Here is a 12652-nt window from a genome sequence, read left to right as displayed (position 1 = left end):
CACTAACCCCCTTCTGGCTGTGTTCACGCCGCCAACCCCTGTCCTCTACTGGCGCTCCGACCAAAGCCCAAGCCTCAGCTCGCAGCCCCGCCCACCCCGGCGGGTGAGCAGACAAGCCTCTCGGGCTGGTGAGTACCGGTCGACACCCATCCTCTGTGCGGGAATCTCCCCACTTTGCCCTCCGCACCCCTGTTGCTGTGCTCTCCTCCGTGGCTCCGAAGCTCCCCCCTCTGCCTCCCGAAGTCTCTGCCCGCGAAGGGGCTTCCTAGTGTGGAAACCTTTCCTCCTTCACAGCTCCCTACCACTGGTGCAGGTCCCGTCCCTATTCTTTTGTCTCTGTTTTTTCTTTTGCCCTACCCAGGTATGTGGGGAGTTTCTTGCCTTTTGGGAGGTCTGAGGTCTTCTGCCAGCATTCAGTAGGTGTTCTGCAGGAGTTGCTCCACATGTAGATGTATTTCTGGTGTATCTGTGGAAGGGAAGGTGATCTCCGCGTCTTACTCTTCTGCCATCTTCCCCTCCGCCCTCTATAAGTGTCGTAAACTTTTTATTGAAGTATAGCACCATTCAGAAAAGGACACAGATCCTGGCATACAACTCAGTGACTTTTCACAAGGTGGATACACTTGTGAAACCAGCAGCCAGGTCCTGCACTGGAATATTCCTGACTTTCCAGAAGCCCCGTGTGGCCCCTTTTGGTCACTAAGCGCCCCCCTCCACAAAGGCAACAGCTGTCCTCACATCTAACACTACAGGTGGGTTTTGCCCCTGAGAAGCCAAGCTCATCTCTCCCACCAGAACCAGCCAGCCTCTGTCCTTCCAGAGAATTCGGCTTTGCCAGCTCACAACTCGCACATCAGCCTCCTTACCATCTGGACGTCCTCAGCGGGAGGCCTCAAGCGAGCAGGTGTGTGGACGTCCCAGGAACACGCCAGGGGGTCTCTGATCTCCTGTGGACCCGAGTTATCTGGACAGAATGGGGTTCTCCCGACCGCTGGGAATTCTGTACACTGGGCGTCACTTCCTTAAGAGCAGTGCTTGGGTGTGTCCTTGTAGAAATTGTCATGCTGACACTTCGTTACAATCCAGATTTCCCAAGCTCTTGGCGTGATTTTTCTGGCGAGATTGGAAAGGTTATGAGTAGCACATGGTCACCCTGCTGGTAGTTAAAAAATCAGAAGCACTAAGGTAAACAAAAAGGAAATGAAGTGACACAGGCCACAAACATTTCTGATCTCAGCTCCATAAAATCTCATCATGATGACATTCCCCTTCGGTCTTGCAAGAGGAAAGCAAGGCCACCATCTTCTTCAGGTACCTCATGCTAGTGTTTAATTACCTGCAAAGCCAAAAAGATTCATTTATCTAATTCAAGTCTATCGATGCAATTTGAAGTCTTTGCCCTCTGGGTGAGTTCTCTTTTTAATAAATCAGGGTAAAACAGACATAACATAATATTTACCATCTTAACCATTCTTACATGTCCAGGTCAACAGCGGTAAGTACATTTACGATGCTGAGCAATCACTCTCCAGAACTCTTTTCATCTGGAAAAACTAAAACTCTGTCCCCATCAAATACGAACTCCTCGTCCCCCCACCCCCAGGCCCTGGCGATCACTATCTTACTTTCCGTCTCTGTGGATTCGACTCCTCTAGAGACCTCATACAAGTGGAATCACACAATCTGTGTCCTTCTGTGTCTGGCTTACTTCACTCAGCATAAAGTCCTCAAGGTTCATCCACGTTGCAGCAGGTGTCAGAATCCTGTTCCTTTTTTAAGGCTGAATAATATTTCACTGCACGGAGAGATCACATTTTGCCTGCCCATTCAGTCCTCTGTGGATATTTGTGTTGCTTCTACTTTTTGGCTATGGAGAATTCTTTTGTTCTTTGAGGACAAAGAACAAATGTGTGGGACACACCTGGTAATAATCCTTCATTTGCTGGTAAAACCCCTTCTTCTCCTTGTCATCTTCAGGAGAAAATAAATAAGCGTCTCTAATTTTTCTTTATTGTTCTAGTTTCTACCCATTTCTCCTCTCCTATACTGACTGTAAATGTCTCCAAATTCTTTTCACTATGGAGAAGTGAATGGAATAGCCAATACTGTTTGCCTGGAAATTAAGGCGTCCTAGGACCTCCCCTTCCCATCGTTCAATGGAATTTCTCACCCTCCGCCCCAGCTTGTCCTGTCTTTAGACAAACCTCAGCTGTCTTCTCATTGCATACACCTTTCCGCTCCCCTCGCGTGCCTGGTGTTTCTGCAAAGCTCTCATCGTACGGGGATGGCTCTTTCATCGCCCATCCCAGGCTGAGCCCTTGCACAGAGCAGAGTCACAGTACATGCCTCACTCTGGTAAGGAAGGAAGATTTCTAAGTTTGCCTAAACACCTCGAAATACGATATTCCAAAGTACATGTGCATTTTGTTTTATGTGATAGAGGAGCTCCTTTCTGAACGTTAAAATTCAAATTGCAATAAGAAAATGAATGTAGAATTTAAAAGGGAGATTGCTCTTTAAAGAATTCTGTTGTGACTCCTTTTACCAAACAACCATGCTCTACAATGTGAGCCTCACTGAGGACTTATTTGCACTCGCACGTCTTTGTTTTTGAGGAAAGTAGACTGCAGAGTTCATAGTTAACCCGACTCCCCATCCCAATGGGGATGCTAAACCCGTCAGCTTTCCTCATCCTGTAGATGACAGTAATTAATGTGCTTTTCCTCTGAAATCCTATTTTAGCTGCTTCCTCTTCGAACTCCTCCTATTTTGGGTAGCTCTTTTTCCTACCCTATTGAGATAATTTAAAATATGGTTCTTTTTTCAGAAATATCGGTAACATTTCCTCTGGAACGGCACATTCTGCAGCTTTAATCTCTGCTGAAAGGCTACTGGGGAGTCTGTGCTTTTCCCCAGGGCCGGAGGGCAGGAAGGCTGAGATTACCAACCAGTAGCTCCCACGTGAAGTATGTTATCTCTATTTTACTGGCCGAAATATGAGGTCGAGTGGTTAAAAGTCAGAGATGATAGGGAAGGAGGCAAGAATGCTGACTTCAAAAAACATCACCAAATACTCCTTCTTATAGTTTCAGTGATGCTTGATGTTCGCTTTTACAGTCCAAAACCTTTTCACACCTTTGAGCCAATTTTCTTCACTGAGATAGTCCAACAGTTTCTGGATAGATCTCCTGGCTCATCTTATAAAAGTGTAACTAAACTTCCAAAGTAGGTTGGTCTAGCCTATTTCTCAATTCCATGAAAGGAATATATAGTGCGTATGTATATGTATATACAGTGGTGAAATCTGTGAATTCATGTCACTCAGTGGCTCCAGCATTGCGCCGGCAGTAAAGACAGTCTGTGTCTCCCTTGTGTCAACACTGACCTCCCTGGTCTTTGCTTTATCCTACCCAGACCTTCAGGCATTTTTAAGAAATGGGGAATGGGCACATATTAAAAGTTCTTTTGAAAAAGGAATTGCAGATTTTTAAAACAACAAAGAAAAAAGCAACAGAAATGAGATATCTAATTATCATTTCCCCCTCCAAAAAAAAGTAAAGATAACTTGACTGAAATATCAAAGGTGGCAAAAGTGTGAGAAAATCTGCGTCATTAAACTAACACAGCACCAGTGGCTTATGGCCACAACTGTTGAGGCATCTGTGCCGGGTGTAATGCAGATGGGCACCAGATTGTTTATGAACCAGTTGATATTATGTCTGAGATAAACTTCAAAATAATTCATTTAGAAAAATATTAATTGCCAAAATTGACACAAGATGAGGTAGAGTATTACAAGAACAATAACCACAGAAGAAACTGAAAAGATACTTGAAGATTCTAATCCCTTTCTTACCCTCTACCCCGAAAGTACCAGTGTTAGGTGGCTTTGTAGATGACCCATCAAATTTTGAAGGAATAGAAAATTATTTTGCTATTGAAACTTCTTTAGGATATAGAAAACTATGAAACATTTCTCATTTTATTTGTGGAATAATTCATGTTCTCAGAATTGATTAAGCTATTGATCAAAAGAAAAACGACAGGAACATCTCATTAATGCATATGGATGACAAATCCAAAGCAAAATAATGATGAATCAAGTCTAGGACTATATTGAAAGAATAATATACCATGATCAAATAGGGTTTACTCCAGGAATGAAAGTGAATCTAATATTAGGGTACTTATCAGTTGGGATCAGTGGATCAAAGGACAAAATACATTTTGTCATTGCAATAAATCCCCCAAATACATTTATCTAATATTGACTTGAACAATGTCTATTTCTTATAAAACTTGGAATTAGCAAGATGGTGCCTTAAAATTAGAATATATATATATATGTGTGTGTGTGTTTCATATATATAATAAATAGTGGCTTTAATGGCAGTACACTTTTGGAAGAATAAATAGGTTTTATCTCTCCTACTCACAGTTTTGGACTGGCTTCAAGACCCATCACTTCTCAGCAGGAACGCATGCTTGAACTAGGTAGCAATCTCCGCTCCATCAAGACTCCAACAGGATTTCTTTTTTCCACAGGACAAAGGGATTCTAACATTCATCTGGAAGAATAAACAGACAAGAATCATTAGAACGTTTTGAACAACAGAGTCAGAATTTACTTTGATGTACATGAAAATATACCATAATGTGATAACTGGGCCAATGGAAAGAGGAACCAAGATATTCAGACTACTGGAAGGATGGCATTTGAAATTATTAGATAAAAGATGGATTATTTCATGTCTTGTTTGTTACAGGAAAATTCAGGAATTATAAAGAGAAGTATTTTGTGTACTATGCAATGGTATCACGTTGACTGTGATTGCTTTGTTTGTTAGAAAACTACAGAAAGGGCTCAGGGTATTCTAACACCATCCCATAGTCACACCATTGTGTTTATTACACTATCCTAATTCACCTAAAGAATTAGATCAAGGTTATTTTCTTACAGCCTTGTGGGTTGATAATTATTTTTTAAAAATTACACAGCGCTTATCCTGTGGCAGGCACTCTTCTAAGCTGCGGAGGTATTAATACGTTGAATCACCACAACAACCGTAGGAGAGCGGTAGTGTTATTATTTCCCATTAAGTACGTCCGCGAGGAACCGGGGGTGCGCAGCCTTGCGTCTGTGCGACTTCTCCGCGATCACGGTCACACATCTAGTAAGCGGAGCAGTTGGTACCTCAACTCAGGCTCCGGGTCTGTAAGACCCTCCCTCTGCTGGGAAGGAGCTCAGTTTTCAGGCCCTAACGTGCCTTTCTGCTCCGCGCAGGGACCTGATGCCGAGGACCCTGGAGGGGCAGATCACCATGGAGAAGACGCCCAGCTACTTCGTGACGCGCGAGGCGCCCGCGCGCATCTCGGCCATGTCCAAGGACACCAAGCTCCTGGTGGTGGTGCGGGACCCGGTGACCAGGGCCGTCTCGGACTACACGCAGACGCTGTCCAAGCGGCCCGACATCCCCAGCTTCGAGAGCCTGGCCTTCAGGAACCGGACGGCGGGCCTCGTGGACCGGGCGTGGAGCGCCATCCAGATCGGCCTGTACGCCGAGCACCTGGAGCGCTGGCTGCGCCACTTCCCCGCCCACCAGCTGCTCTTCGTGAGCGGCGAGCGGCTGGTGCGCGACCCGGCCGGCGAGCTGGGCCGCGTGCAGGACTTCCTGGGCCTCAAGCGCATCATCTCCGACAAGCACTTCTACTTCAACCAGACCAAGGGCTTCCCCTGCCTCAAGAAGGCCGAGGGCAGCGGCCGCCCTCACTGCCTGGGCAAGACCAAGGGCAGACCCCACCCCGAGATCGACGGCCAGGTCCTGCGGCGGCTGCGCGACTTCTACCGGCCCTTCAACCGCAAGTTCTACCAGATGACGGGCCACGACTTCGGCTGGGACGGATAACCTTATAATTTAAAAAGAAAAAAAAATATCATAAGATAATATATTTTTTTACCAACCGGTAGAGAAGAGGCAGTTTAATATTTGCACTGCTGATATTTCAGTATTTTTTTCCCATGAATGTTGTTAAAGAGATTGTTCTCGAGATTGTTCTCGCCTCCGCCCTCACCGTCATGTACAACTGCGCGCGCAAACATTTGGAGAAACAAAAAAGGAAACCTGCACGCATCTAACTAACTTCTCTCCATTTTCCATTTTCCCTTCATGTTTTACATGCACAGTTATGAGGTATGAGCATCAGCTGCCATGAAAACTTCTGAGAAAATCCTGAGGGTGTAGCTCCTGCGCTCTCTCCTTTTTTAACAAAGCCCGGATAAGATTGATGTCTACCCTTATGTTTTTCTCCCTTTAGTTTTTCTCCTGTGCCACTTTTTCTTAACCCCTTTCCCAGTTAGTGATTCTGTACGTTTGCACATCACTTCCCAGTTACCACAGTGCTTTCAAATACAGTATCTTTCTTGATCCTTATACTCAGATGTGATACAACAACATAATACATGGAGATTATTACCCCCGTTTTACAGATAAGGAAACTGAGTCTCAGGGAGCTTAAGTGATGTGTCCTAAGGCCAGATGGCGGACTATGGACAAAACCTCATCTTCCACTTGTTCCCTATTTTGTGCCACTTTTTCTGGTGAGAATGGGAAAGGCACAGACAGCCTTTAGAAATGGTTAGCTAGTTTGGGGACCAACAGAGAGAGTTTCCTGTTGCTTTCTAAGTTCTAGGCTAGCCTCTATGGCACTCAGACACCATACACAGTTGTACTCAAGGAAACCACTCTGTCTTGGACACAACATCTTTTAAGAGCCAATCTTGGGTTGTTAAAGCACCCTGAGACGTGGATATCTCGACTCAACTGAAGTTGAGAGAAATTATTGGATCCTTGTATGGAGCACAAGATGGCCAGTCACACTAGGAGTACAAGGTGTGGTAGGAGAAGAATTTACCTATTCTTGTTTTGACTGTATTTTCCTTTTTTTCTTAAAGAAAAACCCACTTCAGTAAGAGCTTACAAATATCTCATTTTATAAACCTCTTTTTTAACAAAGAAAATCTGCCTCTCTTTGTAATATCTTATTTCTAAACTTGCTGCTAGTACTAAAAAAAGGTCAGTCAACATCTCATTTACAAGGCCCCAATTTTTCATGGGTGGAGGGAGGGCTGTCACTTTGTCACTTTATTTTTCCCCATTTCCTCTTTGTACCAGTTATAACCTCATATTCGTTAATATTTGGAAAATAAGAAATGCAGATATGGGTAAAGTGGTGATTTTTCCTCTTCTCCCATCTGTTTCTGCCTGTTCCCCATTTAGATAGCTCAAATAAATCAATAGTTTATTAAGAGTATTCCTTTCCTCTCTGAGTGGGCATTAACGAGATTAGCATTAATGGGAACTAAATTGGTTTAGAGAAGAGCACATATGCACAAACTATATAAAACATTCATAATTAGTCTGTCAGCAACATTTTTATCACAGGTTTTAAACCCAAGAGGAAAATGTCTCCAATCTCATGGAAATTTTCCATATCTGCTAAAATGTAAAGGACCAGACACTCCAGTATTCTAAAAGAATATTCTTCTCCAGTGCTGTCAATCAAAAGAAACTAAAGTTGTTTTACAATATGCAGTTTCACTGTGCATTTGACATAGATGCTGCATCGGGGTGAAGTAAATACTTCTTGAGAAGTCTAACACGGGATTAAAATGAAGGAAAACAATTTAAGTTTCTAGATATTCTATCATTGCTCTAAATCTCTGGATTTATTAATTCTCTTTCACGGGGGTTAAGTAAACCCCCAATCCAGGTCCCCTTTCCCAGCCGACAGCCTTCCCTTCGAGGCCCTCAATTTCCCGATGCTACAGCCTGTTTTTTTGTTCTACTTGAATCATCACTACCAGCAACAAGAAACGCATTTTAAACTCTTTTCGTCTTTTCTCTTAACTCATGTTTGTGCTTCTGACTCCCTAGTAAGCGTGTGCCGGACCTTCTGTGAAGGCGGCTTGCACAAGGACACAAGTGCATCTAACAACTGAATCCAGCAACCTTCATCTTATTGTGTTAAGAAATAATAAAAGAACAGAATTGAGTGCAAAGAACCTCTTCTTGCATGTAGATTTTTTGTTTGGTCATATGATTTTTAAAATGAATGACTACAGAGCATTCCCGGAAAGCCTTCTAACTTCTAAGATTTCATAAGAGTGGTAGAGGTTTTAGATCCCAGCCCAAGTGTATAAAGATCTTGGGTCAGTGTTACCTCAGAACAGGAATTTTCCATTTCTGCCTTTATGTGGTACTTCCTCTTGTTGTACACGGACTTGGCCTCAGATTTCTTTCGTCCATTTGGCTCCATCAGATCATAGGCTGTGCTCTTGATTTGAACATTGTAATCATCCTTCCTCCAAGCTCACCCCTCTTAGAGAACAACCAGAGGTCTACAGCTTCATTCTGAATCGTTTGCTTTTGAGGCCACGCCTATAGTGTAAAAATTCTTCCGGTAACTAAGAAATTTTAAGGGAAATTAATTTTGTCCTATTAACTATAGATTAATAAGCTTCTAGAGAACAGATATTTATTATTCCAGAAGTATTAATCCCACTCTAATTTCCTTATTTTCAAAAATCCTCAAAGTTAGAATAAACCTGAATGGTAATGCGGATTAAATCCCCATTTGGCACTTGAGTCCTTTCTTTAGCTGGTTATGCAGGGGTTTAAAACATTGATGTGTCTCTAAATTAACTCTGATTTTACAGTTGTAAAGAGGATACGTTTCTTCTAAACACCTGCATCCTGCATGAGACCTGCCAAATCTGTTACCCATGAAGATAACCAACATTTAATATGTGAGTACATGTGTCCATAAAGCGATAATAGCTTATATTAATGTAGCAGATTACCCAAAGTACATCTTCTCCCCTTAAACCAACACCTACTCTCCACTTACATTCCACCGTACAGATGAAAAAACTAACACATAAGACAGTGGCTCTCAACGAAAAGCAATTTTTCATTCCAAGTGATGTCTGGAGGTATTCTGGGGTCCCAAGCATGGTGGATTATAGATGCCATCTAATAATGTACATGAGAGCCTTCATAACAAAGTATTATCGCACCCAAAATGTGTGATAATTCTTTGTTATCACACATAGATATCAGCACCTCAGTGGTGCTGAGGTTTCCAGTTGACGAAGTACACCAGTTACAGCTAGTCTGTGTCCAAACCAGGTCTAAAAACCAGACTTTAATTAAGGTTTGGCTAGTAATTCTTTCACTCACCACTCTAGGTTTTCTCTTGAAAACCTTTCCTTCTCTAACTCTGTAAGTGACTCCACTACAGTAACTAGATCAGTGTTTGAGGGTGTGCTTTGTCAAGAGAAGTACTAAAGAGAAGCATCGCTGAGCTGGGTGTTTTACAACTGAGATACGGGAGCAGCTTGTAACAAATGGATCACTGCATTTCTGGGAAGTGGAATCAGTCAGCTTCGGGTGGAATAATGTCATTCTGATAAAACATTTCTGAAGTCTTTTTCAAGTTCAAGTCCTGCAGCTTCAGTTTGCCTCCATGAGAGTGCCATGACAGCATTTCTTGTCACCTGACACAACCAAGTGTCGAGAAATAGAAGTAAATGGCTCGACTTCTGTAAACCAGCTAAATCCAGACAGTTGTGCTATGGTTGACAATTGGCCCTGAGTGGCTGAATAATAGCAAAGGAAGATGAATTCTTACTGCCACATTTTCTAGAAACCCCAGGTCTTTGTATGGGCCCACCATAGAATCAAGGAAGAGACAACTGTATGGTTCCCCAAATTAAGAAAATATGGCTCACCGTCCAGTGAAAGTCTTAGTGTAGAAATAAAACACCCACCTGTTCTCCTATTGCATCCTGTAATCACTGAGGAAGAAGGGGACTTTAAAAACCCAAACATCAAGAAACATCAGCGCTACTGTAGAATTTATGGTCTTTGAAATATCTTCATCGACGTGAAGACAGATTTGCATTCAGAGCCTCAATTATATGGTGAAAACCATGGACAGGGAAAGTACAGACCTGTTTGTCACATCATGAAATTGTGGAATGGCAGGTCTTTCGTTTAAAGCTTAAAGAAATGAATTTTGGAAAATTACAAGGCAGTGCAACCTCAAATACAGAGTAATAAAATAATGGATTTTCGTTATGTCAGGAGGAAATAAAACTGAAAATAGAAATTGCTTCTAATATATGAATCCATTGTGGGACATTTAGGATATTTAGTTAGTATGTTTCAGGCTATAACCCTAATTATCTAGTTAAATTTCCAGCAGTTGGTTGTGTTCTTTTAATAGCTATAGGCTCAACATCTTAATTCTCCTCTAATTTTACTGTCAAAATAAAAAGTAACAATAAAGAGGGATCATACATTCTGTTGTGAGTCCTTTTCATCCCCCAATTCCTGGGTCTGATATTTTAGGTATATTCGAAGGATCACATATGATGAGAAACGGCATCCTTCGTTAGCTCCTCCTGGCTGGTACACGATGAGGCCAGATTCCTAGGTTGGCGCTACCTGATAACTCCTCAGGGGCATTCAGGTTACTGTCTGGTCTAGACATTGTCCAACTATGGTCCACGTACCCAAAGTCACTTTATAGTAATCATAAAGTGCTTACCATCCTTGGGGGCTTGTTTTCATCACAAAGAGAAGTGATGTGCCTTTTCCCCTCCTACCTCCTAGATCCCTGCTTCCTTCACTTTTCAAGTAACTTCTCCCCCCTCATCCTGCCTGTGTCCACTGCTCCCTTGTGTCCTTATGGGCTTAACCCTACTGGTCTAAGTTCTACCCTCTCATCAGAAGCACCATACTTGATGGTGTCCACTTCACGCTTCAGATTCCTGGGGAAAACCCTGTGGTCCACCTGGGGCAACTGCTCTGATCTTTAGCTCTACGGAAAGTAGTTTGTTTATCTGATGTAGACACCCAGACAGATGCAGGTCAGATGAGTTTCATTTTCCCAGAGAATACTTACATTAGGAAAACAGGGCCCAAAGGAAGATGGATGAAACAGAGGTGAAAGTTGTGGGCACATTTTTGACTGGAGCTGGAGGTGTTCTTGGAACCTCCCAGGTTCCCAGGGCCCTGCCCTTCATCCCTGACCTGAAGAACCAGGGTCAGCAACTTGGCATTCCACTCCTGAAAGGTTGTCTGCCTCTGGTCTGGGCAATGGCATTTTTCTCCCACCTGTTTTCCCACAAAGCCTTATCTAGGCTCAGATTTCTTTATTTCAAGCCTGCAACAGCTGGTCAAGTAGGGAACACTAGGCAGCAAGGAAATTCTGCAGTCATCTCACTGCAGCTTTTCAGAGGGAACAGAGTTCCTGATGAGTTACTATCAACTGATACCTTTAGAGCAAAGCATAGTGCTTGCTTCAGACCACTTGATCTTACCCCTTAAACCCCAGATCAGTTGTTCTTTGTCATGAAAAGTCCAAGTAAATAGTCTAGAATAATTATAACTTACCTTTATATAGAATGAGTCAAAGCACTTTTATACCGTATTTAGGCCTGAACAGTTTTTTTCTTCTTTTTCTTTCTAAATTAAAAAAAAAAAAAAGTTTAGGCTATTACAGCTCTTCAGCATTTCCAGCGAACCCCACATTTCCCCTCAACTGAATAACTTACAAATATCTTTTCACCCCTTTTTTCCCACCCTTCTTAAGAACTTCCATATCATCTTTCTTCTAGGTGACCTTTTACCCTGCAATACTTTCTTGTATCAAAATCTTTATGCCAAACGTCATCTTGCATCTTTATTTTTTGGATTCCTGCCTTTCTTTTCAATGAGACTCTTAGTTGTCACTTTTCCCTTTTTGTAACCATCTGGCCCCAGAACGATACCTTGTTTTCATTTCCAAACTTGGCCTTGATTCTACCTTCTTTGATCTACTTTACCTTTTCTTAGAGTGTGCCTTTTCATTTTAGGAAAAGTCCTCTTTAGAGAAAAATCTCCTTCCCACTAGCGTCTGAGCATCTGGAATTGAGAACTTTCTTGGGGATGTAGCTTTCTGATCCCTTCTTACCCACTGAGATGCAAAAGCACCAAATGGCATTGGCTCCCAACTGTGAAATGATTGTGTTGAACACGTTTAGCTCTTCCTCCATCTGGCTGTAAATAATGAGCTCTTTTTTAGACTCTTTGGCCTCTGCTATTTGATGAGGCCATGAGTAAAAAGTTCTGTATGAGCTGAACGATAAACTCCGCTAGCCTGAGCCATACATAATGAATACACGGAAAAACTGGAAGCAGATCTCTTCTGACCAGCATCATCCCGTGTCCTAAGTTAAGCTGCACATCTCCCGTGTGGTGACAATGCCCGGAGTCTGCTTCCCTCATCAGTCCTTCGACGTGTGTCTCTAGCTCTCTTGCCAGTCTGTTCCCTGCTTGTTCAGGCCCATTTATTCCTACGACATTTTCATTATTTAATTGACTTTGGCTCCAGTTTCTCTAGCCTGATCGTCATCCTTTTTACTGTCCTCTCCTTTATTTCTACTCTGGCCACTGTGATGTCTGCTATGTGTCTGCCTTTGCCTGACCCTTCCTAAGCAGCCCTTCTCATTTCCTACATTACTTAAATTTTTTTTCTCCACTCACTGTTTGAGGCCAGGGATAGAGCCGTACTGATAAATAATATGATTATATAGTCATTAGATTTA

General features: G+C 42.6%; 1 protein-coding gene across 1 annotated transcript in view; it reads left to right on the top strand.

Moving 5' to 3' along the window:
* Positions 1-8062, top strand: part of HS3ST3A1 (heparan sulfate-glucosamine 3-sulfotransferase 3A1) — an 85300-nt gene extending 77238 nt beyond the window's left edge. The window contains exon 2 of the mRNA XM_024752131.1: positions 5285-8062. Within this exon, the coding sequence (XP_024607899.1) occupies positions 5285-5906 (622 nt within the window). The 3' untranslated portion in view covers positions 5907-8062. The remainder of the gene's footprint in view (positions 1-5284) is intronic.
* The last annotated feature ends 4590 nt before the right edge of the window (positions 8063-12652 follow it).

This window comes from Neophocaena asiaeorientalis, unplaced genomic scaffold (genome assembly GCF_003031525.2).
Source record: "Neophocaena asiaeorientalis asiaeorientalis breed wild unplaced genomic scaffold, Neophocaena_asiaeorientalis_V1.1 scaffold540, whole genome shotgun sequence".
NCBI classification, from domain to species: domain Eukaryota; kingdom Metazoa; phylum Chordata; class Mammalia; order Artiodactyla; family Phocoenidae; genus Neophocaena; species Neophocaena asiaeorientalis.
The sequence above is the reverse complement of the archived record's forward strand: the minus strand, read 5'-3'. Positions and strand labels throughout refer to the sequence as shown.